Source organism: Corvus cornix, chromosome 2 (genome assembly GCF_000738735.6).
Source record: "Corvus cornix cornix isolate S_Up_H32 chromosome 2, ASM73873v5, whole genome shotgun sequence".
NCBI lineage: Eukaryota > Metazoa > Chordata > Aves > Passeriformes > Corvidae > Corvus > Corvus cornix.
In genome coordinates, this window is record NC_046333.1 from 97,715,798 (window position 1) to 97,742,399 (window position 26,602).

The 26,602-nt window shown below is 39.9% G+C and overlaps 1 protein-coding gene and 2 long non-coding RNA genes across 4 annotated transcripts in view; 1 reads left to right on the forward strand and 2 right to left on the reverse strand.

Annotated features, from left to right (window-relative positions):
* Window positions 1–5,017: 5,017 nt before the first annotated feature.
* Window positions 5,018–7,776, reverse strand: LOC109144196. The gene is made up of 2 exons (XR_002044794.3): window positions 7,734–7,776; window positions 5,018–6,437 (listed from the first exon to the last, which is right to left on the reverse strand). It is a non-coding gene; the product is annotated as an uncharacterized LOC109144196 (long non-coding RNA).
* Window positions 7,777–14,038: 6,262 nt separating this feature from the next.
* Window positions 14,039–19,245, reverse strand: LOC109144204. The gene is made up of 3 exons (XR_002044805.3): window positions 19,014–19,245; window positions 16,801–16,929; window positions 14,039–16,489 (listed from the first exon to the last, which is right to left on the reverse strand). It is a non-coding gene; the product is annotated as an uncharacterized LOC109144204 (long non-coding RNA).
* A 3,425-nt stretch (window positions 19,246–22,670) lies between these two features.
* TMX3 (thioredoxin related transmembrane protein 3) overlaps window positions 22,671–26,602 on the forward strand; it is a 29,363-nt gene continuing 25,431 nt past the window's right edge. For both annotated transcript variants that reach the window (XM_039548508.1, XM_039548509.1), the window contains exons 1-2: window positions 22,671–22,754; window positions 22,980–23,034. In XM_039548508.1, the coding sequence (XP_039404442.1) occupies window positions 22,706–22,754; window positions 22,980–23,034 (104 nt within the window). In that variant the 5' untranslated portion in view covers window positions 22,671–22,705. The remainder of the gene's footprint in view (window positions 22,755–22,979; window positions 23,035–26,602) is intronic.

A 26,602-nucleotide genomic window follows, 5' to 3' on the forward strand; every position in this document is an offset into this window, starting at 1 on the left:
GTGGTGCCAGGTAATTGGTTGGACCTGATGATCTTAGAGGTCTTTTCCAACTTGATAAATTCTAATTTTATCTGATCTGAAAGATTATTATCTTCCACAGTTTGAAATTCTGAGCAATACATGAAAATACAGGTTTAATTAGGAAGCAGGATAGAGAAACTGGACAAACTGCTTTCAGCAGATTGTAATGCTGTGGAGGTCTGATTCTCATGTTGAGTGAGGACACCTGCATTCGTATTAAATGCTTTTACTGCATTTCCTGCTGTGGGTCTTTCTGGGCAGCTGTGAGGACACTCAGCCAATTGAAGATCATTTCTGTCAGGGTAAAAATGCCAAAGGTCCCTGGCTTGAGTGCCTTGCACTAGAGCTCTAGATTTCTCTGCAAGGATGGAAAATCACTTCCTTCCAATCCTCTCTCAGTCACTTAATACGTTCCCTTTGTTCTCTCTGACTTGTGCAATGTTTAGATGAAACCAAGGACATCACAAAATTTCCTCTCCTAAGGTTCGATCCATGCTTTTTTTATAAAGGGCTGAGCACACAGTTAATTTGTGCTAGTGTAGTTTACTAGAATGTAACATTTCATCAGAGTTATATTTGACTAAAATAAAATATTTTCTGGGCCAGAGGAAGACTAGAAACCTTTTAACTCCTAACTGAGGCTAAAAAGCAGGAAGTATTATGATTAAGCTAATGTTTTATGCTACAAAGGAATTACTATCAACCCGTGCCAACAACTTGAACTAGAAAAGAAGTGGATAGCTTGTTCCTACTTTACCTGTGTCTAGCATTTTTAATGTTTGAAGTCCCTGAACAATTTTGTAGTTTGAATAGATATTCTGATTAGATGTCCTGTTCAAGTGCTCATCAAAGCCTTGTTAAATGAATTATCATCTAAATACATGAGAGAAGCAAGATCTTTGGGAGAAGCAACATATCTTCAAAAACCTTGCCCAAAAAGATTTCTACTTCCCAAGAATATAAAAATGTCTATACAAAATATTAACTACCTGTGCAAATACTTTCTTACTCACAAGTTAGGCATTTATGTATTTTATAAATCTCTCAACATATATATATGATGTGTCAGTTGCCATACTAACATAGTAAACAAATTAAGGTTCATAAAAGTCAATAGAATACAATAAAGAAAGAGAATAGGTTATCTTAATATCAAACAGGGTAAGATTACAATCAAGGTTTCTCTATGTTTCCTGAAGTATACTACAACTAAAGTTAAAAGCTATTCTATTATCTCTTTTTTGTTTTCTGTGAACACATAACAATTTTTTTTTCTCCTAATAATATTAATATTCTAAAATAGGAGTAACGGAGAACTTTAATAGACATAGCTAATAAAGCAGTTTAACAGGTATTTACATTATCTATGTAAAATTTTGCTGAACTCAAGACAGTCTTTGTTTCAATAAAATCTTCCATATATACTATGATAGAAATAATTTGCAAGCTTGAGAAACTGAACTGCATTGAGTTATGGAAACACTACAGTTTTTGAGAATAATTTCGTATTTATATTGTTGTTTGTTAAATATTTAAAATAACTATTTTCCTATCCATTTATCTTTATTTGTTTGTTCTGATGTGACCAAACATTCTTGAGGAAATACTTGCTTCTGGAACAATAATTGTGCTGCTGAAATAACTTTTTACAAATCCAGTAAGGTATGAAACTAAAGTTTCGGATTCTGACAAAGAAGTCTCGGCTGTAGTTACACTAAAATGATGGTTTTTGTCACAATGGCAAAATACAAAGAGAAAATGTTGTAAATGGAAAATATTTTACTTCTCAATAAAACTGACTCAGCAGAAAAATGTTCTGGGACAAATCAGGACATGTGCTATAATTTCTTTCTAGCCATGTGAAAAACATCTGTTCTGTCACCTTTTGAAGGCTGGACTTGAACATATTCGTGTTTTCAGATGTTTGTTGCTCAGTTACATGGCTAGATTCTGGGAGGGATGTTCCTGGGTATTTCCAGGTAGTTAGAAATAAATTGTGTTTCAAATTGACTCTATGTGGGTCCTGCATGGGAAAAGATTAAATCAGCTCCTGTATCAGTTATATTAACAATTTTTATGGTTTAGTTAAGAGAGTCCTGATTGGAGCTGACCAGTGAAGCTGAGATAGTGGTACCAGCACTTGGGCTTAAGAACCTTTTTAAAATGAAGGATACCAAGGAAATTTTGATAAACAGTTAAGTAATTTGATAAATTACTTATCCATAATTATGTTTACCAGACTTAAAAATTAGTAACAAACAATGTTTTTCTGTTCTGTGGAACACAGTGCACTTTATGCACTGTGAGTCAGACTATGGTATCCAAACTCACCATTACTGTATGATCACATGAAACATTTGTGCTGTCAAAATAGGCTTAAAAATCAGATATCATATAATGAATAAGCCAGAAAGGTTGCCTAGTTCATTTCCAGAAACAAATACTGTGAGCAGACACAGACAAAGTGTGAAGATGAACAAAATTGCTCATGGAATTACACCCAGCCTGAACCTGCCATGAAACTGGGACAATATTGTATTTTTTTTTCCAATTCAGTCTATATTGGATATTTTAAATCAAATTAATATGAACCAAACTATATTACAGAAATCAACTTACTTGCATGCAGGTATTTAAAAATATATTCTTGGCCTTTGTTACCTTTGACAGTTCCCTTTCGTTATCGTACCTTGATATTTGGTCATGACTTCATACCTCCATTCAGGGACATGAAATTCCCAGCTAGACTTTGAATAGATTATACTCGTATGATGAATCCAGTGTCTTAAAAATTTATACTATGTTCTTTTGCCCTCTATTTTCCCCCTCTCTGACTCTGATTTTTTGTTTCACTGCCTTCTTGGCTTCTATACCAGTACTTTTCTCACAGTAACTTTTCTCATTAGTAGCTGTGTGACTCTCTGCTGCAGGGTTCAGCTGTCCCTGGTTTGTACAGCCCCTCTGCCTGACCTTGGCTCTGGTTCACTGAGAAAATTCTTGTTGAGGTGTGAGAAAGCAGGCGAGCTAAAATAAGCAAGATATGGAAAGTAAAAACAGATGGAAGTGCAACTGTTGGAGCAGCAATAGCTAACAGCTCCAGGACTCAAAAGTACTGAGTAAAACTGTAAGACCTTCCCCTCCTGCCAGCTCCAGGGAACTGGAAGAAAATAACCCAGCAGCAACAACAGAAGCAGCAGCAGGACAGGTCAGCCCATTTGGAGAAGCCTGGCCCTTCCCCAATAAACAGCTTGTCTGGTCCAAGAGGACTCAGCTGTTTGCAAAGGGGTTGCAAACACCTAACCTAGGAGCTTACTACTTCTAGCCTGCCATCACGTGTACTCTCCAACAAAAAATCCCTTCATACTCCTCAGCTGTATCTTGCTGGAGTCTCATGGTGAAAGCTGCCCAAATGATGAAAGAGGGTTTTACAGTTTCTAAGAAAGGATGCTGTGGCTATTGTACAGTTAGCAAAACTTTTTCCTGTCCTATGAGAAATTAAATTAAAAAGCAATTATTATCTGGAAATTTCTAATAATCAAATGTAAAAATATAGAGCAGAAATTTAGAAAGGATAAAATGAAAGCACTCAATGTCCTTATGTATCTGTCTCAAAATTCTGAGTTGGTGACTGAAAAAGTAAAGATATTTTATTAATATTCAAGGTAATATAATTTTTAGAATTTAAGCCCACTTTTCTCTGCATCCATGACACACTAATTGAATACAAAACTTTTGCATCCACAGTTTTTTTGCTGACGTGCATTCTTAGTGAAAAAACAGTTTTGTTGCTGACATGCATTTTCAGTGTAAAAACATTTTTCTGAAACACATTTCTATCTACTTGGCTTTGGTGTGGGTGTTCCATTAAAATAAAGAAGACTAAGGCATGCTATCCATAGAACACTGAAGTTTTTAAAAGCCACCTAACAACACTATGGAAGAATCCACATAAAAACTAATTTTCATTTACTGGCACCTATGTTCTCAATGTAAGCAGCTAATAAAAGTACATCTAAATCAGCATGAAGTAATTCAAACCATTCTGATGGTATGAATTCTTAAATCCTGTTAAGAAATTCCAGCAGGCAGGTGGAAAAATAAGATTCTCAGAGTATCTAAATTGTTGCAAATTAATGTTAGCACACTGTTTCCCTTTCTTAAAACTAAGACCATAAAACACAGTGACTGTGACTTCTCACAAGGAAAGTCTCTGGCATAGCAGGTTATTAAAGTCTGTCGTTTAAATCCTACTCCAGATTTTATGTGGGGCACCTACTCTCATATTTTCCTTGATGTTCATGAATATTTCAAATTCATCCATAATGAATTATGAGGTTTAATGATAAAACTGTACTTATAAAGACAGATGTTACTACAAATGCAAAAAAAAAAAAAAAATTAAACTGTATAAACAATGGTATCAGGGAAAATGTAATATGTGGGATAAAAGAATGACAGAAATTACAAAAATTTTTTTTCATATAATGTGTCAAATTTTTCTACATTCCCCTTTAACTATGTAAGTACTTAAACTCCTTAGTACTTTTTTTCATATTGATATTGATCTAATGCATGGAGTATCTACAGATCATATAAAATACTGACTTATTTAACTCATAGGAAATGTAAATCTTCTCCTAGTGTGATTTTTAATTAGATGTTTGGTTTATATGTTCATATTCTTCAGAGCTAATGTTCTGAACAGCATAAATTTTCTCTCATGAGATTTCTCACTGGAAGGGATTAGAGCAGCCTTTATAAATATTAGATTCCACAACAACCTTATGATAATAATATTTTCTGTGCCTTTGCAGATGAAGTAAATGCATATAATCTATGTCACACAGGAAGTAAATGACAGATGATATGGAATTCAGACTCCTAGACGCTGTCAGATTAGAATCTTTAAAAAATGTGTAGAAACCCAAATCTCAGATATAGAAGAAAAAGAGAGTGCCAAAACAAGCAAATAAATTTGAAAGACTGTAAGTAAAAATGCTGGGAGGGTCTTTTTATTCTTGAAATTCAATCAAGACTGATTGCCTGCCAGAACATAATGTTTTCAGGTCAATAAAAGCAGAATAATTTCTCACATGAACGGAAGAATCAGAACAGGATAACAGCAACCCTCAAAAATATTTTTACCAGCTATCTCATTTACTCCCATATTATGTGAGCTCTTCCAGTTTCTGCTGCTGCTAATAATCACAGGATGCCGACATGTGTACAACTAGTTTCTGCCAATCCAAGCAAACCATAGAAAGCATACTGTAATTTACAGTCCCAAGATGTTGACAGACTGGCTCACCAGCCAACAAAACATTACTTTCTTTTGCAGCTTCAAAGCCTGGAAGGAGGACATAGAGTTCTGTGAAAATCAGTGGGATGCTGGAAAGCTAAGGCATAAGCTACGCTGTTCGTTACAAAGATGCTGGCCATCATTCCGGAGGGGATATCACAGATCTAACCTCAACAAAACATCTGGCAACAGGGCTGTGTTCTACACAGGCTGTAAAAAAATAGGCTGAGAAAGCTTTTCTTAGGGGCCACAGCCTGGTGTCCAGCTGTGTGCCATTTTTGTGCACTACTAGTTATGTAAAACAGTAATATTTTATTCATGTCCATGGTCTATCTAATTCTGTACCTTGTGCAGGTGTTTTGCTGATGAGTCTGTACTTTTGAAACGTTGCTAGTTTGAGACAGCATTTAGAAAATTCTTCTGTTATTGGTTTTTTGTCAACTACATGAGGTTGGAAACCTAAAAAATCTCTCTAGATTGCTGTTGAAACTCTTGTCTAGAAAATGCTGAATTTTTGCGTGTTTAATTGTGTCTCAAACCCCAAAAGGGGTAGATAATATGTTCATACCCTCAGATTACACTCAAGAAAAACAAATCTTACTTTTTGAACCATGGGAAAACATTAACCCTAATTCTAAGCCTCCAACCTCAGGACAGCAGAAAATCACAAAGCTAGGACAAAGCAAAGGCCGTCACAGTGCAGCACTGGATGTTTAGTGACAGAAAATCCATGGTACTGTTATGTTTGCTTGGGTGTTTCAAATAGAATAATCTCTGTGAGTTCTGCTGTATCCTTCTATTCACACAGAACAATCCCACTTGCCGCAGCAGGGCTGCTCTCCACCTCCCATCCCACAGCCCTGCTCAGCCCACCCGTGGGTCCAAGAAGGTGCCCAGTGCTGGGGCAGTGGGACGGGCATTGGCTGACATGCCCTGCCCTGACAGACCCCCACAGAGAGCCCCCCCTGCCCTGCCAGCTCCCCGGGGCCACCAGCCCTCGCAGTGGCCTGAGGGTCTCTCCCTTGGTGTTTCACAGTCTCAGAGGCTTGGGCTGTCGCTGGATACACTGGCAGAACATTCTTCAGCTCTCTGGCCCGTCTGCAACCAGGGAAATGTCCTGCAGGTGAGATGGTGAATGGGACATGGATTAAACTCTGCATAACATAATGCAGCGACTCTTCTAAAAGAGGACAACGCTTCTCAAGTGGAAAGTATACAGAGAGACATAATACAGAAAATCATAATAGTTACCAGCCCAAGAGGTTGGTTTTCTTTAATACAGTGTCTGTTTTTTATCACAGCAATTACATTAGCACCCCACAATCTACTTGCATCCTGTTGGCTCCACAAATAGAGCTCTGCAGATGTTTGCTATTATCCACAATTTAGAAACTATTTCACCAAAGACAAAAAGAACCCTGGGAATTAATCGCCCTCTTTGTCAAAGGGCCCTTGAAGAAGCAAAAATGTCAGAACCATTGCAAAGAAACAAAAAATGTGTTTGGATGTCCATCTAAAACAATACAATATTGTTTTTATTAAAACAAAAATTTATTTTTCTTTCAGGTTTTTTTTTACCATGCAAGCATATTACAACCCATGCTACAGTATTTATATAAACCCTCTCCATCTGAAGGAGAAAGCAAGCACATAGGTATTTGGTGCAGACCAAGAGTAACAAATTAACTTATTCAATTCAAGAAGGGTGGTGGTCATCATACGCTTAGAGACACATAAACTTGCATGAACTAAGTGGGTTTATTCTTGTATGATGAGATCTATAGGTACTAAAATAACAGTGGTCAGTATTACAAAGTTATTTTTACTCACATTTAATCTGATATGACACCCTACCCTGAAACTGCAAAATCATTTTCCATTTTAACTGTAGAAAATTGCCAGAATTTCTGAGTTGCCAGAAAAAGACTAAGGAAGCTACAGAACGACTGTAATTACATTTTGCCCCAATTCTTCCTGCAGATGTTGCATAGTGTCTTGTTGACAATGTTTTCTGCATATGTGAAAGGCAAAATCAGATTTTTCACAGTATCAGGATAACAAAAAATAGCAAATTATTTAAATAAAAGAAATTTGACCTATTTTCATTGCTTTTATTTACAGTTTTTTCCTTAAAAATATTCAGTCTATTTATCCTTTACATAAATGAAAAAATTATATCTATGCATTTTTTAGTTTGCATTCTGAACATACAGTTAATTGTTGTTCCGGTTTGGCCAAATTTAGAAATCTATATCCTCTGAGAGAAGGCACAACCACCCCTCCCCCCACCAGGTTTGGGAAAAAATAAATTTTCCTCGAAGGAAAGTGAAGAAGATAAAACTATTTATTTAACAAACACACGGGAAAGGAAAATAATGTTAAATGGTAAAATCTTTTGCTGTAGAGGAAAAACCTGGGAAAGCGTTCGAGTCCTCCCTTTGGTCTCCTCGGAGCTGGGGCTTGGCCCAGGGCCAGGCCCTCTGTGCCCGGTGGAAAGTCCTCCCGATGTGCTCTGATGTTGAAAGCAGTCCAGTAGGAAAGGGAGAAAATCTGGAATTCCAGAGAAGGAAAAGTTCAACTCTCAGCCTCTCTCCGGAGAACAAGAAACTGGAAAAACTGGCCAAAAGCTGACTGGAAAAGCTGCCAGCTGGGTGCTTCCTTGCTCCCCTGCCCCAGCTGGGGAAAAAAAACCTGCTATCTTTATGTGACCTTGAACAAGCTGCAAACTGCTTTGAGAAAGTTTTGCTCAGGTTTTTTCCTTCCCCCTCTCAGGCTCAGTTTAGAGGCATAGAAAGGCCCAAAAATTAATTTCTGGGTATAGGCAGCGATATGGGATACACATCATAAGGTCACCCCAAGACAATTGTGAATAGTAACTGACTGCTACGGCTCGTAGGATCTAATAAAATTAAAACCCAGGTTCTAATACAAGTGCTTGCTCATTACATTTTATGTCAATAGCTCAGACATTTATGTAGATTTGCTTACTGAAGACTAATTATGAAAATTAAATTGAGCACATAAAATACTTCAAAATTGTTAAAAATATATTTTAAGTAAAATGATTAAAACTGAAAACTATTAGGATATCTCATTATTCACCTTAAACTGAATGCAATATTCAAGAAATAAATAATCAGAATCTACAAGTGCCTTAGGTACTAAAGCTGTCTGCTTGATTGAACAGGCATAAGTAATCTTTTCAAATGACAATTACATAAAATAACATTATTATTATTAGCCGGACTCTACACAAGTAAAATGTCCGTGTTCCAGCACAGGTGCAATAAGAATGAAGTCACATATAGCAAAAAGCAGTATTTCAAACTAGAAAATACAGTTTTCATACTTCAAATGAGTTTGTCACTAATTTTGAGATACTCTAAACATACGATGTAACCATTTTCAAGGCAGTGCAGTCATCACAGAACAAAAAGCCTTTGGTATAATTTTTGTAGATTTATGTCTTTCCTGTAAGACACCCTGGGCTCCTACTACCAATGCAGTGAATTTCCCAAACATTTAGCCAAATGGCTACTTCTCACAATGAGTGATTTTCACCCCAGGTTCTAGTTCTGGCTTTTAACATGGTTTTGTTACAGAGCTCTGGGTCATCTCTTAAAGCTGCAGTGCATAGACACCTCATTTTGTTTTTCTTACGTGCCTCAGACTTCCCACCTCTAAATCAGAAAAAGGTTTTAAGATTTTCTAAGAATTTTTCTTTGTGGAATCTACATATTGTTATCTCTATGGGAACAAGGAGGAAAGCAAGAGACTTGAAAATCTGAAATATTCCCCGCAACTAAAGAATTGGGTAAACACGTAAACTTTATCATCAGAGAGCAGCTCTGTTTTAATTAATGAAAATGTTATATGAAAGACCTAAAACAAAGAAAGATGGTCTTAAGCATGCCCAGACCACTCATGCAGAGAGAATTCCTCTTCTGTAAAGGCCGTACCTCAAAGCATGCCCAGACCACTCATGCAGAGAGAATTCCTCTTCTGTAAAGGCCGTACCTCAAGAGAACCTGCTTCTGACTGCATTACCATATGTCAGCTGACTAAAACATGATTTATCCCAGAAGTCCTTTGATGTCTATCTTAGTCCCTTTAATGGCACTAGCCCTTCTCCACCAGCCTCATTTATCCCTAGGCCATGACTGGAATCTTTATGTAACCTGCAGTGCACCATAACCAGTGTATTTGCTTCTTGGCCTCATGAACAGCTGGTACAGATCTGCTCTGGTGTGACAGGTGAGCAGCGCCATCAGACACTGGGCACTGCCCAGAGAGGCACCAGTTGGCACAGAAGGGTGCACTGAAATGAGGGGACAGAGGCTCTGCTGAGAAGAGCCTTCTGTGCTCAGCAGTGATGGTGACATCCCACGTGGCATAGTCCCCAAACTCCACTGGAAGAACTGATCCTGCAGAGCAGAGGCCTTGACCCAGAGTGAGCTGCCAAAGGAGCTCCAGTTCTGCACAAATTTGGCTTCAGGGATGCCTGAGGCTTCTGGCTGAGGCTGGGACAAAAGGAGCTGGGCTCCTTGCCTGCCTGCTCTTGTGACCAAGCAAAGTGTCTGCAGGAGGAGGTCACCAGACTCTGCAGCATCAGAGATAATGAGAAACAGTTTGGTGTAAGGTCACATGGAAGGGGAGAGCGTCTTCTTCACTAAGATCATCATCTGATCAAAAACATTTTCAATACATTGACTATTCTTTACTCAATGAGTAAAAGGGGAAACCATAAACAAGAGCTCACAGAGACACAAACCTGGTCACAAAAAGGGTCAATAGAGACCGTGCCAAGGACCAGACTGGGACAGAGAACCTTGTCTGTCTTGGCACACTGGGATCTTCCTCAGTAGCCAGGCAGGAGGAACCCCTGTGCTGGGAGCTGATGGACGTGATGGTCACGTATAACATTCCATAACACCTGGATCATCTCCAAGACCTGCAGCTTCAAGAACCTAACAGTAATGAAAGGGGTGCATGTAAACTCTGTGCTTATCAGGTGTGAAAATGGAGCCTCCCATGAAGGTGAAGGCTGGAAGCTAGCTACTTCTGGTGATGCCTTTTCCTGGTCTTAAAATCAAGAGTCATACACGGTTAGAAGGGGAAAAGGGATTTTACCTTGGTATTTATTTTTAAGGATCCTTAGGTGTACACGTCCAGGTCATATGCATCAAGATGTACCCCACCAAGTCTTTCCCTGTGTCTCTGTCTTTCTTCTTTCTTCCCGTGTGTCTTCCCCCCAACATTGGGTATAACATTATAGGCTTTACTAATTAGCATATCTATCAAAGATTCCCCAATGAGAGGTTCAAGTGAGCCCCCCCTCCCCAAGGAACCTTCCCCTGGATGGTTCTATCTTGGTTTACAGAATATGTTCTGGAGAGGACCTTGGGGTCTGGGGTACACTGATCCCTAGCTACGAAGCTTCTAAAATGTTTAGTCTCTTAGCTTAACAAACAAGTCCAAGAATGTAGGCAAAAAACACTAGGAATACAGAAGCTGTAAAAAGGTATAACGGGTATAACAGGGGTAAAAAAGAAAAAGCAAAAATCTTCATGGCATCACTGGCACTCAGAGGATGGCTCCTGCTCCACTTTTAGATTTCCTTTCTGACATGCAAGTGTTGCGGATACAAAAATGCTGCTAGCAAGGATTTTCTCGCTATTTTCTAAGCCCGTGAGAGACTTTTCTCTCTCACAGAAGAGGTAGCAGAGTTATGTAAACAACCAAACACCTGCAGCCTTGAAAAGTCTTGTTTATAGTACAGTAGAAAAATATTTTGACAACGGATGTTTTAGGATTTTAGCCTATCACCCCAAGGGGTGGCTGATCCTTTGTCCAATTAGACTATGAAGAAAAAAGTCTATAAAAGAGTTTGTAAAATAATTAAATAAATGAATCTTGCTGCACAATTCCTGCCTGCTGGATTTTCTCTCCTCCTCCCTACAGCTGCGGGACACGGTGATATACCTTAGGGCATTTTTTTTAATAAACTGTCATCATTTACATGACACCACCCAACCAGACAGTCATCAGAATGACACAGAAAAGCTGTGTAGCATTGTTATCAGCAGGGAACCTTTGCTCTAGTAACACTATCATGTCAAATACAGACATAACTGAAAAGCCTGAAAGGGGAAAGATTACTACTGCTAAGAAACAATGAAACTTTTTTTTTAACTGAAAAAACCTAATGAGAAAGAGTATTCTAATTTAACTTTACATTCAGTGTGGGTTCAGAGTAATGACTTACATGAGACACGTAAATCATTCACTTCTTACCATGGGGAGATATTCCCTTATTAAGTGAGTGACAATAATGGAAGCTTGCTCAGATCCTGGATTCTGCACAGTTCCATCAGTTAAAGAAGAATTTGCCAAACAATTTGACGTAAATTCCAAAAGCATAATTTCCTTGTATGCAATCATCTTTATCTGTCAATGAAAAATAATACCTGCAAATACATGCATTCATTTTTCTAGGCCAGGTCTAAAAATCATCAAGATGTACAAATAATCTTTGTTTAAATCACTCTGAATCAGCTCCTCAAGAATTCACTAATTATTTTGTCCATGTGTAATTTAAACTTTTTGTCTGTGTACTGACTCAAGCTGCAAGGTTTTTATTTGCCAGGTAACATTTGCTGAACACCAAGAATACTTCTAAACTTATCTGACCACACTATTACTAATGTGCTTTGACTTAAATTACACCAGCAGCTACATTAACTAACATTAATTTAAAACATATTTTCTTTTTTTTTCTTGTTCTTGCCTCCTATATGCTGAATATTTTTGCTATTAAAAAATGTGGCTAAATTAGGAAGAAAATACTGTTGAATAAATCCTTACATTTCCTCTATATCTCCCAAAAATGCTATGAATGTGTTCTGGTTCTTTTAGTGATGGGTAAGCACTCTGGCAGCCAGCAGAAGAGCAAAAATTAAAGTATAATAAAGCTAAATACAAATCTTGCAGAGTAGAGCTCCCTAGAGTTTCATACGTTGCTTTTGCATTAATTATTCTCTCGGAGTTTCAAATTATAACAAATCAATGTGGCAACATACAGAAAATCACTGCACTAAGCATAACAGAACTTCAGACATGAGAACCACTGCTCAACCAATGTGTAAATGTAAGCATTGCAAAAAATGACTTCAAAGTGTCTGTAAAACGTTTCTTAAACAGAAAAACATGACATCATGGGCACAGGTCTGAAAACTGTTGAATGGGAAAAGAAAACCACAAGGATAACTACCAACAAAAATACAACAGCAATTTTGTTTCATTAAAGTAAAAGCTGTAAAAGCACATTCTAAATTTGGATGAGAATGTTCCTATGTTACTTGTATTTCTTGAAGTGAATAGTGTTTGTTTTAGCAGTGAAAAATCAGTTTGACTCCCACCACCACCATCATGACTAAAATATAGACAACCAAGCATTTGAAACTTACTTTGCAGAACATCCCTATGAGGAAAGAGTGGATGGGAGGGGGTTTTTGAACCTAAAATCCAAACCTAGCTGCTGGTTAAGAATGCCACGGCTGGACAACAGCACATGTCCACCGAAGTGAAGCTGCTTGTGGCCGTGCCCCGCTGCATTTCAAGGAGGTCATGAATCTGCTGGAGCTGTGCACGCAAGGCCCTGCTGTGGGTGGGTGTCAGGGCTGCCGTGGCAGGGCAGCTACAGCCATGGAAACCGGGAGAAGCTGCTGCAACACCAGAGGCATTGCTCCGGGACCTATCAACGCTGTCTGCCTGACAGTCTGGGAGTGGTGTGAGAAGAGATCTAACATCAGCATCCCGTGTAATTACCTATTATACTGTGTAATTACCTGTAATTGCCTATTGTTTAAAAAATGCTGTATGCATGAAATATTATTAAAACTTTTCTATAGTAGCATAGTCCTGTTCTTGCCAGCGTTTCTAGTGTAGAAAGCATTTCCTTTATGTACTAACATGCTGATCTGGACATTAAACTTGTTCTGACAAAACCTTTTTTTTTCCAGTCTTTTTTAACAGACAAATCAGAAACAAACCACATAAACAATGCTGAAAACATGAAACCCAAATACCTATTATTTTGGAAATTAAATTTTGGAAGAAATATATTTTTACACCACTTAGTCTATAATATGCTCAAATCTCTCTTCCATACAGCTCCGATAGGAAAGAGCCAAGAAAAATAACCCATTATCAGCCATGAGAATCAATACCTAGTGCTTACTGGATAACGTGTAAGTGTTCTCAGACTGATTTTCAAATTATATAGTCCCATAATATAAGCGATTCTAAATAAGTGATACATTATAAATGGTAAAACTAACTTTAAAACAAATCCAGCCATAAAAAAGGAAAACAGTATTTTTGTAAATACACCCGAAGACCACCAGGTGTCTCTGTAATAAAAGAAATGTATACAAGCATACATGGAAAAAAAAGTTTTTTAAAAAAAGTTAAAAAAAAAAATCAATCTTCAACATCTACATACACACAAAACCAAGTAAAAAAAAAACCAAACCACAAAAAAACCCCCAAACTAAAAAAACCTCTACTGATCAGTTCAAAGAGTTTTAAAAACTAGGGTTATATGGAAAGGTAAAGTGTTAATGCAAGACCAGGCAAATCCTACTGCCAGTGTCAGCAGTAATAATGTCTTCAAAATTATGCTTTTAATTCAGATTGCACTTTATGTTGCGCCTGAACTGAAAGGAATCTTACACAAAGCACAGAGAAAATCCCCAAAGTGCACCAGATCATGTGCAATTATCTGTTCTTCTAATTAGACATGAATTTATCTCACTACAAGTTTATCAGTACTTTGAATTTAATTATGATTCATGACAAACATGTTACTGGTTAGTTTGTTTTATGGCACAGACTTAGGTACTGACAGAGTTAAAGGGGTACAAACCCACCATCATAGATAAAGTCACTATGAGAAGATAATACATATCAATACAGCTTATTCTTGTAGTGAAAGAGAAATAAACAGCCCTGATATAAACACTTCCAGTAGCATAAAAGTGCACATTACCTATTAAAATATTCAATACCAATTGATGCAATTACTGATAACCTTGTTTGTGATAGTACTGGTATTACACATTAATATTTCTGTAGCTGGCATGTAGTTATACAAGTACATAAAAATATAACAGAACAAGAACTATTTGTTCACAAATGCTCACTTACCACTTACAAATTAAAATATATATCCTTCCCCTTCGTTGTTGCAGTCTGATACATGTGAAAAGCTACTTGAGCAATATTTATTTAGATTATTGTTCTGTTTAACACATCTTTGATAGCAGTTCTTAATTGTGAGCATTGTAATCTTAACTGTTTGATAAAAGGTAAATACAAAGGAGGTGAATATCCTCAAAGTACAGAACACCTGTATGAAATTAAAGAGAAAAAATATGTTTTTCTATATTTTCAAAATATCTTTTAATTTAGAAATTAGTAAATTAATTCTTGGATTATTACTAAAATTGAAATATATATTTTTCTGTACTTTCTCAGATTTCACATAACAGCAAAAAACCCATGCATAGCTGGAAAACTTTTCATTTGAAATCTTTGTGTAAATGTTCAGAAATAGCATTTTGTAAACTTAATTTTGATGCTTACCCATTACATATAGAAATTAATATATTTAGTAAATGATACACAATGAAGTAAAAATATACAATAAAATGTATATACAAAAAATAACCAAAAATACTAGCATCATTGAGGGATACTACTGGAGGCAGTATTAGAAGGTGTGTAACTTCCTTGATTTGCCTTCTTCATTAGACAGAATCTCAGCTTCTTGGCTTTTCATGACTTCTCTTCCTCCCTCTCTATTGTAAGTTCTTGATGTGAGCTGTGTTATCACTAACCACCAAATCTAGCTCGAAAACTTTGTCCATATCAGAACACTTTTGCATCTTCCTTTATGTCTCTTGTTCAAGCTCTCATTTTGCTTTCTTTCCTCTTTTTCCCTTATCTTGGCCCCGTGGACCTAGATGGGGGCCCCAGAGTCAGATGTGGAGCATTGCCTCCGGTGTGCTAGGGACTGATGGCCACTGCCAGGCTGGGATACAGGCCCAGGGATGTGGGGTGTGTGGGGCAGGGCATTGCCTCACCAAAACAAGGCCCGACCTTCCCCTCACACACACGCAAACAAAATGTTTCAAGTCAGCAATCTCCTCCAGTCTCTCACAGTTGCATGCCCAGCTGTATTAATGCATTTATACATTTAGGAGTCCTTATTCAATACTTCACCAACTATTCCTGTTTAATTGCAGGAAAGGTGCCATTTCTGTGCATGAGATTTTGATTTTTGGTAATTACTCGTTTTGACATGAGCACAAGTTACTCTATCACTCTGTTGCTTGGAGAAGTGGCATTTCAGTACCCTTTTCCTTGCACCTTCTACTACCCAGACACAGTCTGATCCACATGCAATAATTTGTGTGTGTGTGTAAAAGAAACACCACTACTGTGCCATAAGAAATCTGGAGAACCTTCCCTCCTTATGGAATACAACCCTCATGGTGTTGAAGTACAGACTTGGTGGCAGCTGTACAGACATTTTAGGAAGTCAGTCCATTCCAGTTTGGGCAGTGCAGGCAGTCCACTCAGGCTCTTGTGCCACGTGCTGGCAAGAGCCATAAATTGCAAGAACAGGGACACTGTCAGCTTGTAGCTGAAATGTGGGGCTCAGGGTGATGGAAAAATTGTGACAGCAGAGGCACAGGAGCATGTGCTGACACATTGATGAGCTGTGCAGGGCACCTTGCATCCACAGAGCTCGTATCTGATGCAGCTGATGCATTCCAGTCTCTGTGCTGTGCTCTGCAGCATGCTGCCAGGGCGTAGTTGTTCATATGAAACACTACAAAACCGTATTTTTCTGAGGCCTGTGCATACTTTGGCTGATCCCTTGCAGGCCTACAATCATGTCTGCATGGTATTTTTGTTCTGGTGCTGCAAGTGGTCATAACTTCCTCTCTTGGGCTGTACAGGTTATGGAGAAGTGCTTGCCTTTTCCCATTCTTCATTTTCCCTTTGAAGCTATCTATGCATTGTTTCCAAACAGATTTATCACAAGCTGAAGGCCATCTCTTTTCAAAATCTGCGCAGTATATTGTATTCGTATATCAGCATCTGAAACAGATAAATAAAAATTGTATTATTAGCAAGTTCTTGATATGATAGGACGTGGTCCAGAACCTACTGAAATTGCAATTTTTCTCCAGGCATTTAAAGAAAACAGTTTTGCAGGCAAAAAAAACCCCAAATAAGATTAAATCTAACAACTACTCAGTGTCTGTGACATGCTGTGTCACTGAACTACTTCCTAACTGATTAGCAACTTCCCAAATCAATGTGAAAAAGACAGAGATTGAAACCTTCTCTCCCCTCTCCAAGCTGTAAGCAGGTAAAGAAAACAACCTTCTCGTTTGCAGTCTCCTTACCTGAAGGACGGAGTCACAGGAATTCACTAGAGAAAACCCTGATATTTCTTTCTTCTCCCTTCTTCTTAAAGTAATGTTTTGGCAAAGGAGTAGGGTCATGAGTGATTACAACGGCACAGGAACCAAGCACTGTGAGCGAGGAGAGAGGGTCCACTGCATTAAGTTTCCAATACTTGTAACAAAATGACTTTTAAAAATCCTCATACAAGCCTGATGTGTCTCCTTGTCTGATATGTGACAGATTGGACTGAGCTTTGAGTTGCACCAAAAGACAAAATTCAGTGTTTCAGGATGTAAGAAGTGGCAATGCTAGAAGAAGGGTATTAGGCTCCTACTTAAAGGATATGAAGGAGCTGAGAAATAACAGAAGTTCTGATACAGTGAAGGGACAAGCTACAGTTTATTTGAGAAAGAATTATGTACAGATAATTTTGCCCCACATTACATTCCTCCCTCCCACATACACACACACTTGTACATAATCTGAACACCCACAGCCCTTTTGGTCCCCAGTTAGATGTCACTAGCTAGGGTTTAACATCTGTGCATCCTTCTCTTCTGCATTGGGCTTCAATACAGCTCTCATCCTCCCTAAAATACTGTAGGCTGGGAGATCACAGCCAGAGTATTTCTCCTCCTTTACTTTCACAATCTCTCAGCTTGCACAAAAAATCTGGTGGCAAAGAGGAATGAGAGGGAAGAGCAAAATTGTCAGCAATTCACTTTGTTCTTCACCTTATCTTTCTGCCCATGCCTTCCTTCCCATCTTTTGTTTCTCGCTCCCATCTGTTGATAGGCTCTTGAGTGGTTAATGGTGAATGTCCTGTCACACTCAGAGACAAGGCTGATGGTCAGGGTCACTCCTGGGGTTGCCAACAATAAAGCAGTTATATGTGCTATAGCCCATATGTGCCTTACGCTCCTCCCTCCCCTCTGCCTGTGTCACAACAGGATATCATTTCAGCAAAACCCTGTCAGTCAGCAGGAACAGGGGAAAAAATGCCAGGCCTTGCCTTGCCTTGCCTTGCCTTGCCTTGCCAGCAGATTGGAGAGGATGAGCTGTGGCTGTTCCATCCCAGGCTCCTGGAGACCTGGGATAGGCCAGCCACAAGGAGCAATGGGATGGGCAGGGCCAGCACAGGTGTGCCCAGGGTAGAGGCTTCATTACTCACCTCTGCCACAGGGCCTGTTTTTGCCCTCACTCCTGAACACTGTAAAACCTCCTGAACACTGCCTGGCAACACAAGGGAAACAGCACTGGGCCAGGAGGGAGGCTTGGGCCTGCTAATGCCTTCCCTTCCAGGAACGCTGAGGCCCTGGCTAGAGGATGAGGACGTCGGAAGGGGCAGTGAGGTGACCTGGCCTTGGGGGAACTGTGGCTGTGCAGTGGGGAGGGCTCGGTCAGAGCCTCCAGGGCTCCCATGGGAAAGGCAGGGTGTGAGACCGGTGAGCCACAGGGAGAGCTTCCATCCCTGGCCGCTAGGATCCCATACACGGCAGCCATGCAGAGGCCAAAGGGACAGAGACATAGAGGGACATGAGGATTGGTGCCATGGTACAGGTCACACAATCATCTCAGTTGGAAGGGATGTGGAAGGATCATTGAGTTCACTCTTTCACTGAACTGATCAAAAAAACTAGTTTAGTTACTGAAAGATCAAAAATAAGGAAACTTCAAATATGAATTTTAGTAATTTTTGTGAGTTCTCTTAACATTCTTTGCTGTCTTCATCTCTTTATCATCAGTGTGACTTGCTGCTAGTTACCATCAAAAAATGCTAGAATTGAGACTCTTTGGTTCTTTCAGTGCTAGTAAAAAAGCTCAGTCTACTGGTTGTTGTGCATGACAGAGTTAGGACTGAAGACATTATTAATTTATGCAATACTTTCACTAGTCCTCAGTAATGTGTGGGATTGTTAGAGTTGTGTTATTTTAGGTTCTCTACAGTCAAGCACCTCAGCTTTTGATCTTTTAATTTTGAGGGACAGCATAGAAAAGGGATGCAAAAATTTTCTGAATGTTTTTTCCAGGGCAAAGGAAGAGATTAACGAGTCCAAGATGACCGAAAAATGGGTGTGTGCAGACACGCTTGGATCAGTGTCTTAGGACTAACAGGCTTAATTCACTGCAAAAAGTACACGTCCTGAAGTGCTCCTGACTTGCCCTAGGAAAATGGTGGCTGGGAGCGTACTGACACTAACAAATAACTTACCAGACTTAGACACTGGCTGCTTTCATGGTTCTCAGGAAAGAAGGAAGGCATCAGGAGCAGGTTATAAGCCAAAATAACCTTGGGACCACAAAGATGGTTAAAGGGCTGGAGCACTTCTACTGTGGAGACAGACAGAGAGTTGGGATTGTTCAGCCTGGAACAGGCTCCAGTGGGACTTTGTAGCACCTTCCAGTAGCTGAAGGGGACCTACAAGAGAGCTGGAGAGAGACTTTTTACAAAGGTGTGTAGTGACAGGACAAGGTGGAGTGGCTCTAAACTGAAAGAGGGCGGGTTTAGATTAGATGTTGGGAAGAAATTTTTTACTGTGGCAGTGAAACACTGGAACAGGTTGTCCAGAGAAATTTGTAGATGCCCCATCCCCGGCAGTGTTCAAGGCCAGGTTGGATGGGGCTTGTGAGCAACCCAGTCTAGTGAAAGCTGTCCCTGCCCAGAGCAGGGGAGTTGAAATTCGATGATGTTGAACATCCCTTCCAACCCAAACCATTCTGTGATTCTGTAATTATTCTGGTGAGTCATACCAGGCTCACAAGCCACAAGTTTAGCACTGTCAGTACAGGGACAGAGGTAGTGTCAAAATATACTTCCCTCATGTCTTATTTTAAGCATCCTTTTTATTGCATTCCCTTTGGTTTTCCTGGGCCCTTGCCCCAGGAAAGTCACCTTAATATGGCGTCACGGACATGTTATCCACTGTATAAAAACAAAAATGTGTACAAAGAATTTTAGTTTCCTAAGTATTTTATTTATGGAAATGTGTATTGAAATAAACCTTGATATTGCAGTTACAATGCTAATGAAACTTAGGAAATTATTTGAAAGAGATTATTTCTCTTAAAGCAAAAGTTCACACATTCCAATAAAACTAAGTCCACGTTGTATAATTTAGACAGAGTTACATATAAATCCTTTTCCCTGCCCTTCATACAGGGCAAGAAGAGTGCACAACCTGCACAAACAGACTGAAAATCCTGCAACAGCAACATTGCTCTGCAAATCCCCCTACAAGGCAAAGCCTGGCTCTTGTCTTTGTTGAACTTCCCCATCTATCAGGTTCAAAAAAAATGGGACAGCAGGACCATTAAATCATCCTACACAATATGGATTGGAAGGAGTCTTGGAACCCTTGTATGTTCAATTTCCAATGTTTCATTGATTGCTAATTTCCTTATAATTCACACTTTTTCCTGCAGTACCCCCCAGGATTTCAATAGTATTTGCTGTGCTTTTTGCTTCTTACCCTTTACTGTGGTTTTTTTCTTTTCATATCTTCTGTTCAGTTCATATACCAAATCATCCCTTTTCTAGACTAAATTCTCCACTGAATTACTATTAATAATAATACATTAATCCTGTATTTTTTTCAAACAAAATGTCCATAGTAGGAATAATAAAAACACAAAAACCCCTTGACATTTCTCTGGATGTCATCTATCATTATCCAGCTTATTTGGTTTGCATGTTACATGCTTTTCCCATTATACTTTTACCAGGCTGCAGTGCAAGAACTATCTTTTATATGGATTTTATGCAGTAAAGCTTCAGCAAAAACTGTATAAATAAATATAGCATAGAATTGTCTGTGTGAGTGTACATAAACTTAGTTACAAAGAAGTAAATATACAGCAACTCCTTCAATTTCAAGATAAAATAGATCAAGAATAGTATACAGGATGTTTTTGGAGGAGACAGCTTTGGCTCACTAAGTGCAAAAGTTAGAACAATCATATTCCATTAGCTGCAAAGAGAATAAAATTCTAAGCTGCCAAATAGGACCTAGAAGGTATAAAAAGAGCTTCATTCAAATCTATACACAGCTATATAAAATGTTTATTTCCCTTTAAAAGTTATTTAAAGCCAGTCATGAACTGTCAGAGTAAGAGAACAGGATTATACTAATTTAACAGTTACTTGGCTATGCCCATTTTCTCCCATATGGATTTTCTACTAACGGATTGATGGACTAAATTGTTTCCATTGTCTCAGTCTAGACAGCAGTTAGATTAGGATCAAAAAGATGCCATCTCTCATTTGGTCAGGCATGCAGACACCACTTAGCTAACTGTGGTGTACAGAAGGTGAAATGCTGTGGAACAGAAATTCTCTGCATCAGTGAATAAATGTCACCATTCATCCAATACAGATGTCAGGAACTTGTTAGTTCTCCCATCATTGGAGGTTGAGGGGTGAGGGGGGGAAAAAAAAGTGAAATTGTCTTAATATTGCATAATCCTTCAGTAAAATGTGAGGAAGAAAAAGTACATCTACCATAGGCCAGGGTCAGATATTTTAGAATTCTAAGGTGAGTTATCGCATATACTCTCAGGCCTTGACACACTTCTCAGCCAGTGAACCTATGATATGGAAGCAAGCTTTTCCAAAGGGCTGGACAGCTCTGGGGATTATTTGATGAATCAAACAGGCTATACCCACAAAGCATTAAGTGAACAGTACATCTTCACCAGACCAGGTATGGCCTAGTGCGGAAGCTAAGGAGTAACCAAGAGAACATGTATCTACATCCATGAAAATACAAGCACATGTGCACACACACACACACACACAGAGCAGCCCCAAAATGAGGCAACCTCAATGTTTGCTGCTTGTAGACACTATTAGGAAAGATAATAGACCCTATCATTAGAAGAAAAGGCTTCAACACTTAATTCAGAGGAGCTGCATGATCCCTGGAAAGAATCTATCCTTTTCTGACAAAGATCTCAAACATTTGCATGTACAGCTGCGAAAAGTAATTCTGGTATAGAGAGAAAGGGTAAGAAACTGCACTATGGGAGTCAAAATTGAAAACGAATATATCACAGAATCACAGTGGTTGAGGTTGGGAGGGACCTCTGGAGATCATTTGGTCCAAACCCTCTGCTCAGGCAGGACCATTTAGAGATGGCTGTTCAGAACCATGTCGAGGTGGCTTATGAGTATCTCTGAGGTGGGAGCACTGGTGGGCAGTGCTCCGTCACCCTTGCAGTGAAGAAGTGTTTCCTCACGTTCCAATAGAACCTCCTGTGTTTCACTTATGCCTGTTTCCTTTTGTCCTGTCACTGGGCACCACCGGCAGGAGTCCAGCTTTCGTCTATTTGCAACCCCTTTCAGGTATTTACACACATTAATAAGGTTCCCCTGAGCCTCGTCTTTTCCAGGCTGAACCATCCCAGACCTGCTTTAACTGAAGTTTTTAAACAAGCAGGATTTACTTGCCCGACTAGGATCTGCAGATCTGCACTAACAGAAAAAACACCGTAGCTGAAGACAGGAAAGAATATAACAGGTTTGAGCGAATGAGGGGCTCTAAAGAGAATGACACGGACATTAAAGTGAACAAGTTTCGCGCCCATGCTGAAGGAGGGGTGCTGACACAGCAGCAAGGCAGAAGATGAGCTCTACCCACGGCAGGCAGCTGGCAACACGACAGGAGGCACACGTGTTCCTGCCGGAGGGAGGACGAGGCTTACTCTTCCAAAGAAGCAGAACATTGATTCAACTGAACGAGAGCCTCCCGGCAGGGGAGATGACAGAGTCTACCCACCGCGCCGCGCTGCCACACCGGCCCCCGCCCGCCGCCCCGCGCCCGGCCGGCCCCCCGCGCGCGGCTCCGCGCCTGCGCCGTGCCGAGAGGTCGGCGCTTCCCCTTCCGGCCGTGCCGCGGCTCTGTCAACATGGCAGCGGCGCCGGGCGGGCGGCCGCGCTGCCTCCTCTGGGCGGCAGGTGACGGGCGGGCGGCGCCGGCTCCGCCGGGCCGGGCCGGGCTGCAGGGCAGAGTGGGGGAAAGCGGAGGGATTGGGACGCGGGCAGCGCTGGAGCGGGTAGGGCTGTGGGGAAGCGCTGGGGACGTGAGGGGCCAGGAGGGAAGGGAGTCTGTCAGCTGGTGTGGGTGAGCACCCCGGGTTGGTTCGGGCATCACTCACGGAACGCTTTTCCTTTGCCTCGCAGTGGTTGCGCATGTGGTGGCGTCAGGTGCGGGTTTTGTGGAAGATCTAGATGAGTCGTAAGTACCGGCGTGTCTTGCCTAATTGCCAAGATATTGTCTTCTTGTGGGGAACGTGACCCCAGACTTTGTGCGTAGTGTGCTTGTCAAGAAAGCTACGCTGGAAAAGATTGTGGCTTTTTTATATCAGGAAGGACAGAAAGATTGTGTCCTGAATTATCACAGGGTATCCTCTGTTGGAAGGAACCCACAAGGATCGTTGAAGTCCAACTCCTGTCCCTGCACAGGACTCCCCAGGAGTCACGCCATGTCCCTGAGAGTGTTGTCCAAACACTTCTTGAGCTCTGTCAGGCTTGGTGCTGTGACCACTTCCCTGAGGAGCCTCTTCCAGCACCCAACCACCCTCTGGGTGAAAAACATTTTCCTGATATCCAACGTAAACATCACCAACACGGCTTCATGCTGTTCCCTTGGGTCATGTCACTGGCCACTAGAGAGGAGAGATCAGTGTCTGCCCCTCTGCTTCCTCTCTTGAGGAAGCTGTAGACTCCCATGAGGTCTGTCCTCAGTCTCACCTATTGAGGAGGTTCAGTTAATGAAGGAACAATTTATTTTTCAGCTTTTTTTAAAGCTGTTACTGTGGTGGTGTTGCCAGAAATGTTCTTGAGCTTCCTTGCTTGTCTTTCTTTTTGGTGGGGTAAATATATTGGTGTATTGGTGCCTGCCCCAAATAAAAGCTGCTTGCGTTTATCCAAGTTCTTTTTTCATTAGAGTTTGTGGCATGGCTGCATGAGGGGTTGGGAGTACGAGTCTAAGTGCGTTCAGGCATGGCCAGAAACAGAAGAGAGGAAGAGGCCTGCAGGACTAGTTCATGGTTGCCTGAAGTGCCAGTAATACTCCAGTGTAAAAAAGGGCATTTACAACAGAATTAGTCCTGAGACTGTGCAGAAATTGAAATGGTAGTCCTGCCATGAACTTGGTTGTGTAGTGTCACTGTTGGAGTACTGCTTTGCTGTAGCAGTTTGATAGCTACGTAGTTGCTATAGTTTCCCAAGAAAATGACCCCAAATGGTTGGGTTTTTGTTTTTTTTTTTTGTCAGAGATACCAAGTGCTACAAAGCAGCATGATTATTGGAATTGAAAGAGAAGATATGGAGCATATTAGCTGGTAGGGAAGGAGAAGGTAGCATTAGATGACTGCTTTAGGATAAATTTCAGCCAGTTAAAGGTGATGTTTTCATGAGGGTTCAATCCACGATAAATTACATCAAAGAGCTAAACTGTCAGGAAACCACTCACATTTTTAGAATATTGCTTGTTAATCATAAGATCAGATGAGGTGTAGTGGATTTATGGGTGAGGGGATGGGAACATACGGAAGGAGTTCTCAGGAGAGACACAGCAGCGCCTCTGGTGTTGTGAAAAAACAACTGAAGCATGGGAACTGTTTGGACTTGATTTTCAAAGCTTGTTTTTAAAACATGCTCATATTTTCAAGGACTGAAGATGCATTCACTTAGCCTATCTGTGCTCCTGCATCACGTTCTCATATAATGTTTCCACACGTGTGTGTAAATGCATTTGCTGCTTTGGAGTGAAGAGTCGTGGTTCTGTTGTGACATAACTTTTTAAAATAACTGATAAAAGAAAATGTCATTTTAGAACATTTGAATTTTTCAATTACAAAACTGTCCAGATGCTTGTATTTCCAGTTAAGAGTAAGAATTGATTAATTGTTCAGGGCAGGTTTTGTGGGGGTTTTTTTTTGTTTTTGGTTTTTTTTTTTTTTTTTTTTTCTAATTGGCAAATGGTGAGAAAAGACACGAAAACAATTTAAATTTAATTGAAATTAAAATTTAATTTAAACAACTTAAATTTTAATTTAATTTTGCTCCAAACTGGGGAGCAGTGACTGCTGAAGTTTCAAGCTTTCCATTTTATAGATGCCTAAACATTATGGGTGTTCTGCTGTTGCTGTAAGCTTTGTGTTCTATTTGAATTTTAGTAGTTGTAAACCGTGCGGACTAGTGCAAGGCTCAGGTCCGTTTCCAAAGCTTACAGGATATGGGAAAACAAGCAGAGCTAACAGAGGTGCCCAGCTGGGCTGTGGGAGGGATGCACAAAATGAGCTGTGGTTCCTCTTGGCTTGTGCTGCTCTGATAGCAGATCTGCTGCCTCAGGTCAGCACTCAACTTGTGATGGGTGTGGACTTGTTCTAGTGTGATAATGAAGCAGATAAGTAACCTGACTGAAAAAGGAAGTATTTTTCTATCTGTGGGCATGCACTGGTGGCTCAAACCATGATTAGAAGCGTCGGTGCAAGGGGAGGGAGAAGGGAAACAGCAAGGAATAGATGCAGTAGCTGGGTTGTTTTAAGGCCCTTGGAATTGTGGCCTTGGTGTTCAGTTTTGCTTTATGGTGGTTTCTTTTAACTGTTCATGATTAAGTGGGGTGCTTGGTTTAAGTGGAGGCTGAGAGAACATTTGATCATATAGTTGGGAAGATGTATGGGTTTGAGACAAATAATTTTGATTCAAGGATGTGCAACACTTACGTCATCTTTCCACGAGTGTGATTGTGTCTCTGACAGCTGACAGAGGATTGCACAGGACAATTTAAAAAGAGACACTGAAATTTAGTGCTTGGAAAACATATTTATAGGGCCTAAAAACAGCACCTGCAGAAAATGCTTGACTGCTCATTTGTAGAGAGATTTCTCTTTTTCTTCAGCAGTGTGTTGAACTTTCTTAATATATATTGTCTAGTAATTTAATCACTGACGTTAGCAAAACTAGAGTGAGTTTCGATAGTTGGGGTTTTGTTTCAGTTCAGATTTTACTTTCTGTGGAAGTTCATTAAATAGGTGCTTGTAAATGAGAAGTACGGTGAAATTTATATTATAAAAACTACGGGTTTTTTTATACAATCTTAGGTCAAAGTTATTAAACTCTGTTGGAAAGCTCAGCCTCCAGGTGTTTTATTCTTTCCCTTTTTTCTTTCTGTCTGTTGGCAAGGTTGCAGTCTACCTTTCTCAGTACTTTAATGCTCTTTGCAATTTGCTGTAACAATTTTGCTGTGGCAGAGGAAGGAGAACATTTAATTGTAGATTCTTCTTATACAAAGGAAAAGTGATATTCTAAATTGAAGCACAGCCCAGTAACTGCTTTCTACCTCTTGCATCATAACCAATTATTTGGCATTGTAATTGGAAGTTAGCTATAACTCTGTTAGAATTCTCAAGAGATGCTGGACTCTCACTGGTTCTTTCATTAGCTCTACAGTGCTTAGGGTGGTAAAGTAAGTTTTTAGTGAGGTTGTCAACTAAGAAATTTTGTGACTTAAAAATGATGCTTTCCTTTAGCAGTTCCATATTAGTCTCTGCAAATACCTTTCCTGCTGCTGTACAGGCATTGCAGCCTTGGTATGCCATCAATAAAGTAGGCTGGAATTTACCAGTGAAATGCTGCAATTCTAAGTTTCAAATACTCAACACTGTAATTAGATTGTATTCATGATTTCTGAATTATTTCTTTCAAACAGTAAGCCAGTGTCAGCAATAGTATTTCTTCAAGACCATTATGGACTATTACAGATTCAACTTTAAGTGAAATATAATAAATTCTGCCTA